This window comes from Lissotriton vulgaris, chromosome 5 (genome assembly GCF_964263255.1).
Source record: "Lissotriton vulgaris chromosome 5, aLisVul1.2, whole genome shotgun sequence".
Lineage (NCBI taxonomy): Eukaryota > Metazoa > Chordata > Amphibia > Caudata > Salamandridae > Lissotriton > Lissotriton vulgaris.
The window spans coordinates 1,992,088,408-1,992,105,402 of NC_141693.1; the positions used below are offsets into that span (position 1 = coordinate 1,992,088,408).

Sequence of the window (16,995 nt, forward strand, 5' to 3'; positions counted from 1 at the left end):
GAAGTGCTAAGATAAGTGAAGTTAAAACGGCTTGACAGGTGGTCCCTGGGGTGAGGATATTTTATTAAAAGGGCCTCTGCCAGCGGTTAAAAATAAGGCTGTGGGACGTTAGAGGCGGGTTACGACCTCCTACGTCCTTAGGTAGTCAACATGTTTCAGCCAGTGCCTTATGTTATTCTGGCTTTCATCAGGACAATAAATATGTGTTGGTTAAAATTAGGGGTTGTGTAGTGTAGTCTATGTGTCTACACGCCCTAAAGTGTATCTAGCTGTGAGATGGGGGATTCCCTTCTCAAGATCACGCTTTCAATGCTTGTTGGTAGCTCCAAGGTTATTGAAGTGGCAGGGTGAAGCCAGGATTTCTGGCCAGCACCAGCGTGGGACCTGTTGTGCCTCCTTCGCAGAACCGGCGAAGGAGGCACAACAGGTCCCACGCTGGTGCTGGCCAGAAATCCTGGCTTCACCCTGCCACTTCAATAACCTTGGAGCTACCAACAAGCATTGAAAGCGTGATCTTGAGAAGGGAATCCCCCATCTCACAGCTAGATACACTTTAGGGCGTGTAGACACATAGACTACACTACACAACCCCTAATTTTAACCAACACATATTTATTGTCCTGATGAAAGCCAGAATAACATAAGGCACTGGCTGAAACATGTTGACTACCTAAGGACGTAGGAGGTCGTAACCCGCCTCTAACGTCCCACAGCCTTATTTTTAACCGCTGGCAGAGGCCCTTTTAATAAAATATCCTCACCCCAGGGACCACCTGTCAAGCCGTTTTAACTTCACTTATCTTAGCACCTCACACCGCACACACAGTGACATACCTGCTCCGCTGTAATCAGGCGTCGAAGCACACCCGGGACACGCTAGGTGTCACTGGGTGGGCCCGATGATGAAGCATGCCACCAACTAGGTTGGTGGGTGAGGGCTTTCAAAAGACACCCAAGAGGTGCCACTGCCACCCGGCAAAATACTGAGTCGCTACATAACTAATATTAATCTACCATAACCGTGTCAGATTAATCCATTGTAGAGCTAGTCTCCTATTGATACCGATACATGGAACTAGATTTGCCAGAAAAGACTTTTATCGTAGTACGTCGGCCCTGCCCACCTGAGTACTTTGTTCAAAGCTAAATTTGCCAAAAATTCACCTTCCATCCGTGCTATCAGCCCACCTCCAGGCTAAGCTTAATCGCAATTGCCAGGTATGCGATCCCTGCAAGTTATTCCGGCCGGAAGAAGAGTGAACGTCTTCGAGCTCCCCATCACTGTGCCCGTCTGCCTTTATTTTATTTCAGGTGTTTTATAAAGCGCAAACATGACCCAAGGGTGTCCGAGTGCAGCAGATATGATTAATAAACATAAACAAAGACACCAAAAGGTAAAAAACTTAAGTAAGCTATGATATATTGTAATAGAGTTAATATTAAATGTCTGCCATTCATTTCGCGAGGATTCCTTAGACTTCTTTTGCCAGACCTAAACGGGCTTTAAAATAGTTCAATACTGCGAGGGTCTGTCCCATAGGTACCAAAGCACCCTATAGTAACTCCCCCATTATAGAACCATAAACTGAGAAGAGCCTGATCTCGAATCGACTATTTCCCGGCAGGACACGAGGTCACTTCAAGACCATATTATGGATCAATCGTGCAACAGTTGGTCTCCCAAATCAATCTACAGCCGTGGTATATGGCACGCAACAAGAAGTGGGCGAGTGTGGCACCTTGCTGTCATGGGTCACTGCTGCCAGTCAGACCAGGGTCGACCAGCCTCCTCTTGTGCGAAGCCCTCCACAGACCCTTGTGGTCTGCGCAGATCACCATCTACAAAGACCACACCAACAGTGGTCCATCGACTATCCTTAAACTCATCTGGGAATGGGGCTCGGCCCAAGCCATGCGTCAGACAACTATGTGCTGCAAATTATTTTTGGGGTGAAGAGACCTTTATATTCCCAAAGGGATGAAATGCTTAAGCCCTCATTGTGGTGACGTGAACTGGAGGCCGGGTCTTGTGGATTAGTGGACTAATGCATCCACTTTAGGGGCCTCTGTTTGACCTGATGGACACAGGTTCAAAACTCTAAGGGTCCACTCTTCCTTTCATCCTTCTGAGGTCGATTAAAATGAGTACCATTGAATTGGGTAGCAATAAACTTATGTCATTCAGTGCCAAGATGCCCTTCTGGGTGAATATGAGCTTTACAAATACACTTAGGTATGAACTGACATGATTGCTTCAGACGGGCCTCGAGTGCGATACACAACACGCCCAGTTGTTAAAACCCAGCGGTTTTGGTCGATGCTGACCTGTCCATCTCTTGAACTGACCCTGTGGTATTACACTGCAGGTCATGATCCCACTCACAGGGAAGAGCTTACAACGTCAGTGGTTCGCTCCTGCTTACACACCTTAACGCTTCTGGCTTCAGTCGTGTCTCTCCAGCCTTCAAGGCGCTATGTGATGGTGAGAGGGGACAGTGTGTATGGCGCACAGAACCAGTTTGTCGTCCTACTCCGCATCCTTTTAAAACCTTACATTGGGGTTCAGGTGCGCAGAAGATCTGTAAAAGCCCACTCCCCCATCTACACCCACGGCCGGAGCTGAAAACCTATGAACCGGTTATATTGCGCCCCAAAAGTTTAAGGGATCCAGACATCAAGCAAAAGCCTTTGGGGTTCTGAGAGATCAGCATTAATGTGCCTTGAACGTAACCTCGAAGCACTCTGCTATATGTCAGAACATGAAGGTCATAAACCTCGGCCCGCACAAATATCGACTCAAAAGTGTAGACCACCACTGTACCATCAAGGTAAGTATGTATAGAAAGTGTAGATTTACTCTTCACTCATGTCTGACTCCCGTGTGGTAGATGTGGGGTTAGGAATAGTAAATGTCCAAATAAACTTTGCTTTGAACTGAACTGAGCTAGTAAATGTGCACTTCCTACACGTGCTGCCCTGGACACTGCAATTGGTATTCTGCAGTAAGTCAATTTACTTTATTAGATACTTATGTATTAGATCATAAAAGTACAGGTAAACACAGAAGAAAAAAATCCATACAAAAAATATTTTTGGGAAAACCAATTAAAACAGTATTCGTTAAAAAGTTTGTTGCATTCACAGTTGAGAGGGTTGATAAAAACCCAGCTGATAAAAACAAAAGTTTACAATTCAATCTTAGATATTCTAAAGGATTCTGGAGTCTGTTATTCAAGGTTAACCTTAAAACCTTTATTTATTTATTTATCTATATACTGTAAATCCTGCCACTCAGCCTCCCAGATAGTAAATGAAGCCTCTCCAACAGCTCCTATGCTTTATGTGCCCACCATATCCCCTCTGAAGGGGTCCCCCTCCCCCACCACTCCCGCACATCCCCCCCTCCGCCCCACAGGCTGACGGCATCCACCGTAGACCGCACCTTATTCCATCGAGCACCGGCTCCAAGATCCGCGGACATTAGCGCTGTGACCTTATGGATTTAAGGTAACACGTAGGCACTTTGCTTGACATCCAAAATAGATATTCCACCGTTTGTGCTCCTGCGTCACAATAGCCTGTTTCGCATCAAGATGTGAACTTTAGCCGCCTCAATGGTGGTTACGTGTGTGTTGCACGTATTACATACTATCTTGGGGAAAAGTTTTTACACTTTTGAGAAATATCCGAAGTTTTCAAGAATCGACTCTCGCTCTCGGAAGGCGCTCGGTGTCGGAAGCCCGAGGGGAACCCCCGCGGCGGTGGTTTCGCTTCTGCGCCACGTCAACCCACCTCTTTCCATCTCTTTTATCCAGATCGCTTTTACCCCAAACCCCCGCTCTTCCGCCCTCTCAAAATATCTCATTTTCCGCTGGTGGTGCGTGGCAGCGTGGGCAGACTTCGGGCTCCAGTCCGGCCCCTGCACCTGCTCCATCTCGGCGCCAAGAGGCCGCGGCCAGGCACGCGCGCTGCCACCACATTGGCACATCAGCAATAACAGGGTGAAATGAGGAAACCACGGGGCTGAAAGAAATTGTGATTATTTGTGTATGGCACAAAAAAAAGTGGTGACCAGGGGAAGTGGTCAGGGAGGGCACTCGCGGGCACTGTGGAGTCAGCGCGGGCACCCCCGGCGCGTGACTGGTGGTGAAACGGGCCTATCTAGAGGCACAGGCCGGTCTGGCCTCCTTCACGTGTCAGGCCGGTGAGGAGGAGGGCGGGGGTCATGGGAGCAAGTGGTCTCTGCTAGCAGGCACCGTGCAGTCACGTGGCTGCTGGTGGACGGGGCTTGCCACGAGCCCTCTGCCTACCCCGATGTTACCATAGCGCCTGGATGCAGGATGCAAGATGCAACTTTCGAAGCGCCAGTTGGGGGAGAGGTTGCTATGGTGCATGAAGGGGTAGATGCAGCTGGGTGTGGGTGGGGTGGTTTGTAGTGGAGTGTAGCTTTGCTCCAGACCGCTGGTTCAGTGCCTGTGTGATTAAAATCTGGGGTGTCTTTTGAGGGGTCCCCTGCTGGAGATCATGTACCCCGTTCCCATAACTGCACACCATGTTTGCAGCTGTCCCTGAGGTTATGCGGTATCTGGCAGGTGTATGTCGGTGTTCGTCGACAGGGGGCGCCGGTGCGAACCGTGGCCTGACCGGGCGGTGGAGGCGCCCTGAAGCCCGGCACCAGGCACCCCCCGGCCGAGGCCGCCTTGCGTTCCGGGGCAGGTTGGGCGGCATTCCTCCCATTCTAGAAGCGCTTGGTTTCTGTTTGGTTTCTATCCAGGTAAATATTGAAATGACCCTTCACTCTCGCCTTTCGCGCGGCCTCCCTCCTGGCCTGACACTCCTCTAGGAGGCGGGGACTAGTCTTTGCCTCTACAAGACTTGTAGTGTGGCCGAACCCCACCTCCACACCTACGAGGACTGACGCCGCTCTACACCGAGGCGAAACTCTGCTCACCTCCTCCTCCTCCTCCTCCTGCCTCAACCCTGGACCTGGGCTCCTGCTGTCTGCACCTTTTGCGCGCAGAGCGTGGGGTGACCCGCCCCCACTCTCCACGCCACCGGACACGACTGGCGCTGTGCTTCACGGCACCTCAGTCCTGGCCCACCCCTCCGCAGTGGACCTATCCCCGCATCAGGAGGGCCACACCACCTCCCGGATAAAACTCGCCTCGCTTGGTAGCCCCCTCCCTCCTTCTCCGTTACCAGCCACGGTGGCTTCCACCTCACTGGTGTCCTGCTGACATTGCTGTGGTTGACCCCCCCCCTCTATTACCAGCCATGGTGGCCTTCCACCCTGCTGTGGAGTCCTGCTGACATTGCTGTGGTTGACCCAGTCACCGGAGTCCAGTTGACACTGGACTGATGTGGGAAGCCTTCCTGGGGTCTTGCCTCCCCTCCAAGCCCCGGAAGACCCTTGGCGTGGACGTGGTCGGTTCTGGATTCAGAGGCCTTTGGTTGAGGCTCTGTGGCCCATCGCCGTGGCGCGCGCGCTCCAGCCTCAGCATGGGGGTGATCTGCTCCCCAGCTCACGTAGAGGTAAGTTGGACCAATCCATGTCCATGCTGCTCCCACGTCATGGCCGGCGAGACTTATTCATGTGCTTGGTGGTCCTCCCTGAGGTGGGGAGGCCAGTGTTGAGGAGTTAGTGGGACTCCACTGCAGGGTAAGCGGGCAGGGGCTGGAAATGGACTCTTTTGGGGCGATGGTGGGGGTGGGGGGGGGCAAGGAGAAGTAAGTGTGCTGGAGGGTTGGTTGGTTGGTGTGTGTGCTCCATGCGTGTGTCCGTGTCCTGCTGTCACAGGAGCAGAGGGGCCTTCTATGGGAATGTTTAAATGCCTCTATAGCGTGACGTTTCCAGGCCCAGCAAGTTCAGAACAACCAAGTCTTCAGTTGTCTGTGGAAGCGGCCGGGTCAGTGAAGCCCAGAATCTCTGGTGTTCCATTGGAAGCTGGTCAGTGAAGCACAGAATCTTGGGTGTTCGGTGGCAGCGGGTCAGTGAAGCACAGAATCTCGGGTGTCCCGGTGGAAGCGGGTCAGTGAAGCACAGAATCTCTGGTGTTCTGGTGGAAGCGGGTCAGTGAAGCACAGAATCTCGGGTGTTCTGGTAAAGTGTTCTAAAACTTGGAACCGAGGAATCTTTTGGTCTGATCCTAGGAGCAGTGAACAGAGAGAGGTTCGGTTGCAGGAGGGCAGAGTGCTCGCAGGCTGATGAGGTTCTATCATGCCAGTAGTATGGGGGGGGGGGGGTAAATCTCCTGCCCTTGCTTTGAAGATGTAGTACAGGGCCTTACATTGATTTATGGGGGGCACCAGTCTGTGGCCATGCTTTGTTTTAGTAAGCCACCTTGGAATGGCCCATCACGAACCACTTTTGTGATTCATTTCCTGACTGGGAGAATGTGTAATGAGGGGGAACAGAACTGGACCTTAATGTTAAATTATGTTTAGATATATTTAATCATTGCCAATTCAGCATAATAGTTGTAAAACAATTGTGGGGGATAGAGGATTTTGTTTTTCCTGGGGTGGTGGGACAGCATTAGTAAAACCCCTGCTGTGGAGCCATGTCATTCTGTGTTTGAACTGTGCCGTTATGCTCATAATAAGTCTTCAATGTATGCACGCTCCGTCCATCATTTCCTTTGGTTTTTAGGTCTCGCCTCTCAATGCGCATGCGCATTGAGCGGAGCGAGACTATGGGGGTTTAAACAGACTTTAACTAACTGGCGATTGTTTTGATGCTGTGCCCGTGCGCTTGCACAGCATCAAATCGTCAGCCATCTGTTGCCCAGCTTGGTGCCGCTCCACCCCCTGCGGCATCAAAGGCTTTCACGGCCGGCGTGCTTTCAGTTTCACAGCCGGCCGGCCGTGCCTCCTTTTCTTTTAACTTGTTTCTTTTTTTTTTTTTCTGCCCCTGTTGTGCCGTCTGTCCGCCCTCCGTCACTGGTAATCTCCCCATCTCCTGTCCACAACGAATGGATAACCAAAATGTATAAAACCGCCTCATGAGAAATTCGTACGGTCCTAGACGGACTGGAAGTTTGCTGCAGACTTGGTAAAACCCAGTAGTTTTGATGACAGAATGACATCGGAGTGAATGTATCTATTATACGGCCTCTGCTCTCTCCCTTTCTTTTCCCCTCCCAGCCCCCACCTATGTCATCCTGTCACCCCTTCCCATGCGTCTGCTGCCTCCATGCCCCTCACTTCATTTGGATCCTCGACACGGCAGACACACAGAGATGAGGTTACGTTCCAGTTACTCAGTCTGTTTCTGCTTATTCAGTTTCTTGCCTTCCGTTCTGTCATATCGCACACTGCCCACACTTTTCGGGATTCTTCCCGGTACCATGCATTCTTAATGTTCAGTGTGTGATCTAAATACAAACCCAAGGTTGGCTCAGGTGACACGCATGGGGCCATTTGGTGAATATTTTATTTCACAGAACTCCCTCAATGAGCTGCTTCCGACATCCATCATTCAACATCCACCCATGCATCGTTTCACCCAAGCATTCACCCACCCATTCACACTTTCATCCATCTATGTGTGTTGCCGGAACATAGACCATGGAGGAACTATTCACCCCCCTCCCCCATAGCCCCTGTGCTTGGTATCTGCTTCAGCGTCAAACGTTCAAAACAATACCTTTATTACATGTATTTGCTCATTTCCTAGCTGGTTCGGATGCGGTTTTAATAACTGAATGTTTTTCTCGACTCATGTCACTCTCCCACTGTGGATAAAGTGCAGAGAGTCGGCCCGGGAACCTGCACAGCTCGTTAACGGAAGGGTTTCACTTCGGTGTGACATTCCCATAGTTCAGCAAACTTAACGTGACATCTAGAGAGGTGCAGCGTCGCCAGCTCTGCAAAGCGCCTCTTATTATAAACTGTATCTGAAATTATCCAGTTTCTATAAATCCACCCATTCACACTTTCATCCATCTCCGTGTGCTACCACTCCTACCCATCCACCCTCGCATGCAGGCACGCCCATCCAACCATATATTCATCCAAGTATACACCTATCCACTATAAACGTATTCATGCATCCATTCACCCACCCATTCACATTTGCATCCATCCATGTGTACATGCACCTCCACATGCACCTCCGCGCCCACCTCCACATGCACCCACCTCCACATGCACCCACCTCCACATGCACCCACCTGCACCCACCTCCACATGCACCCACCACATGCACCCACCTGCACCCACCTCCACATGCACCCACCACCACCACTGCATCCACCACCACCACCACCACCACCACCGCCACTGCCACATCCACCACCGCATTCACTACCACATCCACTACATCCACCACATCCACCACCGCATCCACTACATCCACCACATCCACCACCGCATCCACCGCATCCACTACATCCACCACCGCATCCACTACATCCACCACCGCATCCACTACATCCACCACCGCATCCACTACATCCACCACCGCATCCACTACATCCACCACCGCATCCACTACCACCACCGTATCCACCACCGTATCCACCACCACCCCATCCACCACATCCACCACCACCGTATCCACCGTATCCACCACCACCACCGTATCCACCACCGCCACCGTATCCACCACCACCACCCCATCCACCACCACCGTATCCACCACCACCACCGTATCCACCACCACCACCACCGTATCCACCACCACCACCACCGTATCCACCACCACCACCACCGTATCCACCACCACCACCACCGTATCCACCACCACCACCGTATCCACCACCACCACCGTATCCACCACCACATCCACCACCACCACATCCACATCCACCCCCACATCCACATCCACCACCACCACATCCACCACCACCACATCCACCCCCACATCCACCACCACCACATCTAAATATGTGTGTGTGTGTGTGTGTGGCTGTGTGTGTAGGTGCAAATGCAATGTTCTTGGATTTTCGTCACAATAAAATACACTGAACATAATCTTCACAAAAGTTATTTACTAACGTTTAAGCTATTGCCATTATAAATTACAATAACTTTTATGTAAGTATTAATTGTTTACAAAATTAAAAGCCATTGTTATTTGTAATATCAATACATCGAAGTCACGTAAATACAACACACATTGCATTACAAATGCTATAGGTGTCACATTTGCGAAAGTTAAAACTATTGGCATTGTAAATGACAAAGCTATTAATTTTGCTATTTTCAAAACCAACACATAAATAAAAAAAAGTGTCATTTACAATACCAATAGCTCAAACTTTCCTAATGCGAGACCTATTGCATTTCCAATGCTTGTCTTTAAATGTATGCACAGCAGCGCCAGTGCTTCTGGACCTCCCGTAATGCCCTAATGACCTTTGACACTATACACAAGTAGCGCCCAAGTGGTTAAAATTGGTTTTGAATTGAGCACCGCTTCAGATATGAAGGTTCAGACATAGAGATGACACCCCCGTCATTGGGCTCGTGGGAACTAGCGCTGAAATGTGGGAACTAGCGCTGAAATGAGGGTCTTCGGTGTGCTTCGAGGCGCTACCGGCTGGCACTTGCTGTTTGTCTGGTGAGTGTGTGTTGGTGATGGGTCCGGTTTCCATGGGTCACGTTGGGTGGTGTTTGGGCCCGCGCTCTCAGTTTGCCTGGCGCTGCTTGGCGTGTGACGTGTGTGGGTTGGTGATTGGCACTCGTGTGTATTTACCTGCCTCTGTGTGTACTTGTGGTATCTGCGCTGATGTCGGATGGTGTCTGGGCCTGTGCTCCGTGTTTACCTGGCAGTGCTCCTGTTAGTTCAGCGTGCTTGTTGTGTGTTTTGGGACTGCAGTGTGTTTACCACTGCGACCTGCCCTCCTGTTTACTTGGGGAGGGCCACTGGGTATGGTGACCTGATGGTGCCCGCTGGGATGTGTAAACACGGCCTGGGAGGGGGTGAGCTGTCCGGGGCCTGGCTGGAGGGGGCCAAGGGGTATCGCGTCCTGATAGTGCCCGCTGGTGTGTGAACACAGGGTCGGAAGAGGATGATGCGGATTGGGGCCTGGCTGGAGGGTATCGTGTCTTGCTAGTGCCCGCTGGGGTGTGTAAACGCGGCCTGGGAGGGGGTGAGAGGGCCGGGGCCTGGCTGGGGAGGGTCGCGGAGTATCGTGGAGTATCGTGTCCTGATGGTGCCCGCTGGGGTGTGTAAACTCGGCCTTGGAGGGGGGTGAGACGGGCTGGCTGGAGAGCGCCAAGGGGTATGGTGTCCTGATGGTGCCCGCTGGTGTGTGAACACAAGGTCGGAAGAGGGGTCGGAAGAGGGTGATACGGATTGAGGCCTGGCTGGAGGGTATCGTGTCCTGCTAGTGCCCGCTGGGGTGTGTAAACGCGGCCTGGGAGGGGGTGAGAGGTCCGGGGCTTGGCTGGGGAGGGCCACAGGGTATGGTGTCCTGATGGTGCCCGCTGGGGTGTGTAAACACGGCCTTGGAGGGAGTGAGACGGGCTGGCTGGAGAGGGCCAAGGGGTATCGTGTCCTGATAGTGCCCACTGCTGTGTGAACACAAAGGTCCGAAAGAGTGTGATCCGGACTGGGGCTGGCTAGAGAGGGCCAAGGGGTATGGTGTCCTGTTAATGCCCACTGGGGTGTGTAAACACGGCCTGGGAGGGGCTGAGACGGGCTGGCTGGAGAGGGCCAAGGGGTATCGTGTCCTGGTAATGCCCACTGGGGTGTGTAAACACGGCATGGGAGGGGGTGAGAGGCCCGGGGCTTGGCTGGGGAGGGCCACAGGTTATGGTGTCCTGATAGCGCCCGACGGTGTGTGTGTACACAGGGTCAGGTTGAGAGTGAGGCGGACTAGGGCATGGCTGGGGAGGGTCAGGGCTATCGTGTCCTGCCAGTGCCCGCTGGGGCGTGTAGACATGACCTGGGAGGGGGTGAGAGGGCCAGGGCGGGCCGCGGGGTATCGTGTGCCGATAGTGCCCGCTGGTGAGTGTAAACACGGCCTGGAAGAGGGTGAGACGGGCTGGTACATAGCTAAGCCGCTCTGATTCAGTAACCGGTTTAGGATCTAATCGGCCACTTATTCGGTGCCATATGGCGGCTGGCGGCTGTCGAGGGTTTATGGGCTCAGGCGCCACGTGCCGCCGCCCCCTGCCTCCTGGGTGCCCAGCATGGCACGCATCACCCCGCAGACCCGGCCTCCTGCGCTGCTGCGGGCGGGGGTGTGTTCATAGGCGCTTAGACTCCTCAGCAGCGCCTAGACGCTTGAGCAGACACCCTCTGCTCCAGCAAGCTGCCTTCCTATTGGTTAGCACCTTCTGGTGAATGGAAGTCTGTGCAGCCCCGTGGTCACCGGGGTGTGTCCACACACTGCATGCGTTGCCTAGAAACGAAGATGCAGCAACAAACCACGTGATCAGCTCTTAGAAGAAATCACCCCGGCATCACCCATCGTCAGATCCGGCCCTGTGTGATTCACACCCGTGTTAGCCAATCGGAATGTAGAACACGTGGTTTCAGCAAACAAACACTCTTACCTCACACAGAAGATGAGACAGGAGTTTTATGTGTAGTGTGACGTATGCACGTGGTAATTGCATGGCAGGATCCTGGCTTCAAGGCACTAGAGCGCTGCGAGGGTCCAGACCATGAGGGTTGTGATGTGTTCTTTTAAGAGGTACTTCTTCAACTCTTTCCTAAAGTGGATCAGCGTTGGGCGGTCCTCGTGGATACAGGAAGGCTGTTCCAGAGTTCAGGTGCATGGATGGAGAAGGCCTGCTGTCTTGTCTGTTTTTTTTATGCACTTCTCACTTTACACTAGTGTGCGGGTGATGGTGCTCTAGGTGTGGGGTGCCGAGAACCCCCAGAGATGGTGCACGTGTGTCTGCGAGGTCTGCAGCGAGGGGTTGTAAATGATGCATCTTCTTCAGGAGATGGTGCAGGCCGGGGAGGGGGGCCAGTGGAGTGCCGTCAGATGGGGTGACGTCATCATATTCCTTCAGGCCCCGGATGAGACACTGTAGTGTGTAGTATGCCTTCAAGGGGTGCCAGATGGTGCCTGGGAGGCCACCAGCCAGATGTGGGAGTAGAAGGCTTGAGCTGCGCTTCTCTGGGCCCTTTCTGGACCAACGTTTCACTCTCTTTAGGGTCATCTGTAGGGTCAGGTTTTGTTTCTGGAGGCCCGGGCCCTCACGCAAGCCCCCTTCAAAAGACCTCGAGTGAGGGCGGCATCGACATTGGTACGGAGTGGTCAGAGGGTATTCCCAGGGGCGAAAAGGGTAAAACCTCCGTTACCTAAGAGTGTGTTTTAGGGATTGCAGGAGAGCCACGACTGGATTCTGCGGGAAGGGGTGGCCTTAAGAGATGAAGCAGGCTGCTCCCAGCGCCTTGAGACCCTAGCTGGTGAGTAGTGCTCTATACGAATCTGTTGATTGGCGCTGTCAGCCTGCGGTCAGCTCATACACTGATATCATCACAAACATATCCCCCTCAGACCAATTTCTGCACCTATCTTAGAATATTCAATTCACTCATTCATCAAACCTCCAGTTGTTCTTTAGACTTGTAATCCTGAACTCAAATATATGCAGAAATGTATGTTTTGTATTTTATTGTCCCAGTATACATAAAAATCACTTCAAGAGAATAATTATTAATTTTTTTTACAATTTCTGGAAAACCATATACCATATACAATATGCAGTTTATCGAAAGAATACAAATATCAAACATTTAAAAATGCTAAATAACATGTAGTTGTCAACCACATACTATTTAGCATTTTTAATGATAAATATTAAACATACATTTTTGCATATATTTGAGTTCAGTATTACGAGCCTAGAGAATGACTGAGGTTTGATGAATGAGTGAATTGAATATTCTAATAAGGTGTAGAAATTGGTCTGAAGTGGATATTTTTGTGATCATTTTATAGTAAACCCTCTCCCCTACATTTGTGAGGGTACCTCTCGAAATTTGGTATTAGTACATACAATGATGCATTCTCTCTGTATAGGGAGGGGCTTAATGTACATCATGACGCCATACTGTGTGACAGCCTGAGTGTGTTTACTAAACGAGCAGAGGAGCCTATGGGTGTCATCGGGAGAATGATGTCACAATGGGCCTCCTGGCCCAAGATGACGTCAAACAAAGCAGCCTCCTTGAACACTTGTGGTGGTCGGTAGAGATTCATGACTGGGTAAAGAGAAATGTGTCTTTCTTTACTCTGGAAGAGTTCCTTTAACTCCGCCCTCCTCACCTAGCAAATGCCAACCATGCGCATTACAGAATGTTCCTTTGAGGTCTGTTTATCATGGTAGGATTCGCAGGATAACCGGCCTGGTGCGCATTCTGACCGCACTCAGTGAAACATTGAATAGAGAGGCACAGGGGGCTTTCATGTGCATAAGGACATAACCCACTGAGCTGCCCCGCCTGAAAAGAGCAGCGCACAAGAGCATTGCGTGTTATATCCGTTTTATGGTGGCGATTGCGTTTTCATTCCTGCTTGAATGCATCCATATGTATTTTTCTAAAGTGATAGTATTTTTAAGTTGTTTTTTGTTGGATAAAAAAATAATGCAGCAACTACTGTACTTACATATATTTACCCGAGAAATATGCTTGAGTTTGTGGCTCTGAATTGCCACGTATTTTAAAACCCTGCAATCCTGTAAAAACATTAGTATCACATTCTAGGACCCTGCCCGCTTATAGATTTAAAAACTATTCTCTCCTGTACTGGCGCAGTAGTCCTGGTTGGCAGCATGGAAAGATGCTCAAAGGGACACCTACTTTCTGCATTTTCCCATCATTAACTACCTGTATTTACATATTCCAATAGAAAGCTGAGCTCTTATTGGACACAACGAGACTCTGAACAGGGACTGGCAGAGGAGCTTCGTGTGCATTATGACATCACACAATGACACATTCTGTCCAATAGGGAGAGGAGCTTCATGTGCACTGACATCACACAATGGTACATTCTGTCCAATAGGAAGAGGACCTTCATGTGCACTATGACATCACACAATGGTACATTCTGTCCAATAGGGAGCTTCATGTGCATTATGACCTCACACAATGGTACATTCTGTCCAATAGGGAGAGGAGCTTCATGTGCAGTATGGCATCACACAATGGTACATTCTGTCCAATAGGGAGCTTCATGTGCACTATGACATCACACAATGGTACATTCTGTCCAATAGAGCAGGGCAAAGGAGCGCAACTTTAATTCATAGAGAGTAGCTGGCTGCTCCTCAGCACATCACCAGCTCAGGCACGGCCGACTAATATGTACCCAGTGTTCTTCCCTGCCTGGGCGCTTGCCCCAGCACTGGTGGCATGCATGCCTCTGACAATGGAGGCTGGTACCGAGGCTTTGGTTTTACGTGTGCCTGTGGGTGTTGTTTGGGGTAAGAGCACTGTACTTGCATCCGGGTGGCACTCACGGACTCCTTGTGTTTTCTTGGCAGAGCTCCACCCAGGAGATCGGAGAAGAGGTGGAAGATGGCGTCGTCTACAGCATTTCCCTGCGGAAGGTGCAGCTTCATCACACGGCCAACAAGGGGCAGCGGTGGCTGGGGGTAAGACCAATGGCAACGATTGCTGGGGGGGTAAGACACGGGGCAGCGGTGGCTGCGGCAAGACAAATGGCAACGATTGCTAGGGGGTAAGACACGGGGCAGCGGTGGCTGGGGTAAGACACAGGGCAGCGGTGGATGGGGTAAGACACGGAGCAGCGGTGGCTGGGGTAAGACACGGAGCAGCGGTGGCTGGGGTAAGACACGGAGCAGCGGTGGCTGGGGTAAGACACGGAGCAGCGGTGGCTGGGGTAAGACACGGGGCAGCGGTGGCTGGGGTAAGACACGGGGCAGCGGTGGCTTGGGTCAGACACGGGGCAGCGGTGGCTGGGGTCAGACACGGGGCAGCGGTGGCTGGGGTCAGACACGGGGCAGCGGTGGCTGGGGTCAGACACGGGGCAGCGGTGGCTGGGGTCAGACACGGGGCAGCGGTGGCTGGGGTCAGACACGGGGCAGCGGTGGCTGGGGGTAAGACACGGGGCAACGGTGGCTGGGGGTAAGACACGGGGCAACGGTGGCTGGGGGTAAGACACGGGGCAACGATTGCTGGGGGTAAGACACGGGGCAACGATTGCTGGGGGGGTAAGACACGGGGCAGCGGTGGCTGGGGTTAGACAAATGGCAACGATTGCTAGGGGGTAAGACATGGGTCAGCGGTGGCTGAGGCTGGGGGTTAAGACACAAGGCAGCTATTGTTGGGGGGTAAGACGCGGGGCAGCAGTGGCTGGGATAAGACACAAGGCAGCGATTGCGGGGGGGGTAAGACGTGGGGCAGCGGCGGCTGGGGGGGGTCAGGCAATCAATCAATTAGAGTACTTGTAAAGCGCGCTACTTACCCGTGAGGCTCCCAAGGCACTGAAAGAGAGGGGGGGTGGGGGTGGGAGTGCTACTACAGCTCGAAGAGCCAGGTCTTGAGGAGTCTTCTGAAGGCGAGTAGGTCTTGGGTTTGCCGTATGTGGGTAGGGAGGGTGTTCCAGGTCTTGGCGGCGAGGTAGGAGAAGGATCTGCCGCCGGAGGTTGTTCGTTGGATGCGGGGGACAGCGGCGAGGGCGAGGCTGGGTGAGGGGAGCTGGCGGGTGGTGGTGTGGAAGCTGAGTCTGCTGTTCAGGTAGGCTGGTCCGGTGTTGTGAAGTGCTTTGTGTGCATGGGTGAGGAACTTGAAGGTGATCCTCTTGTCGACGGGGAGCCGGTGTAGGTTTCTCAGGTGGGGGGTTATGTGGATGCGGCGGGGGTTGTTGACTATCAGTCGGGCGGAGGCGTTTTTGATGCGTAGTATTGTCGTAGTTGTTTAGCTGGGATTCCTGCGTAGAGTGCGTTTCTGTAGTCCAGTCTGCTGCTGACGAGGGCCTGTGTCACCGTTCTTCTTGTTTCGGTCGGGAACCACTTTTAGATCCTGCGGATCATGCGGAGGGTGTTGTAGCAGGAGGTGGAGACGGCGTTGACCTGCTTAGACATGGAGAAGGAGGAGTCGAGGATGAATCCTAGATTGCGTGCGTAGTTGGTGGGTGTTAGTGCTGTTCCCAGTGTGGTCAGCCACCAGGAGTCGTCCCAGGCTGAGGGTTGGATCCTAGGATGAGGACCTCCATCTTGTCTGAGTTCAGCTTCAGATGGCTGCTCCCCATCCAGTCGGTGACGGCCTTCATTCCTTCGTGGAGGTGGGTTTTGGCAGTGTGTGGGTCCTTGGTGAGGGAGAGGATGAGCTGGGTGTCTTCGGCGTAGGAGATGATGTTGTGGTTGGGCCGCTAGTGCGAGGGGGGCCATGTAGACGTTTAACAGCGTCTGGCTGAGGGATGAGCCCTGGGGTACGCCGCAGATGGCAGTGGCTTTGGATTGGAAGGGTGGGAGGCGGACGCTCTGGGTTCTGCCGGTGAGAAAGGACGAGGTCCAGTCAAGGGCCTTCTCTTGGATTCTGGCTTCTAGGAGGCGTGTCTTTAGAGTGCGATGGCAGACCGTGTCTAAGGTGGCTGACCGGTCCAGGCGGATGAGGGCTGATTTTTTTTGCCGTTGTCTAGTTGGCGCCTGATGTTGTCTGTGGCGGCGATGAGGGCTGTCTCGGTGCTGTGGTTTCGTCTGAATCCGGACTGGGACGGGTCCAGGATGTGGTTGTCTTCCAGGTGGCGGGTCAGTTGCATGTTGACTATTTTCTCGAAGACTTTAGCCGGGAATGGGAGCAGGGAGATGGGCCGGAAGTTCTTGAGTTCCTTGGGGTCCGCCTTAGGCTTCTTGAGGAGGGTGTTGATTTCGACATGTTTCTAGCTTTCTGGGAATGTCGCTGTTTCGAAGGAGATGTTGATGACCTTCCGTAGTTGAGGTGCGATGGCTGTGTCTGCTTTGTTGAATACATGGTGTGGGTATGGGTCACACGGAGATCCTGAGTGGATGGAGTTCATGACCTTGCGTGTCTCGTTGGCGTTGGACCAGGAGGTCAGGCGG

At 52.4% G+C, this 16,995-nt stretch overlaps 1 protein-coding gene across 8 annotated transcripts in view; it reads left to right on the top strand.

The window, feature by feature from the left end:
* RALGDS (ral guanine nucleotide dissociation stimulator) overlaps positions 1-16,995 on the top strand; it is a 436,172-nt gene that overhangs the window by 380,288 nt on the left and 38,889 nt on the right. For 7 of the 8 annotated variants that reach the window (XR_015296110.1, XR_015296109.1, XM_086924745.1 and 4 more), the window contains exon 2: positions 14,455-14,565. Coding sequence is in view for 6 of the 8 variants with exons in the window: in XM_086924745.1 (XP_086780871.1) it covers positions 14,455-14,565 (111 nt within the window). In the remaining 2 variants the exon portion in view is untranslated. Of the gene's footprint in view, positions 1-5,249; positions 5,533-14,454; positions 14,566-16,995 lie in introns of those variants that run through there. The other variant, XM_086924741.1, reaches the window with a different exon arrangement.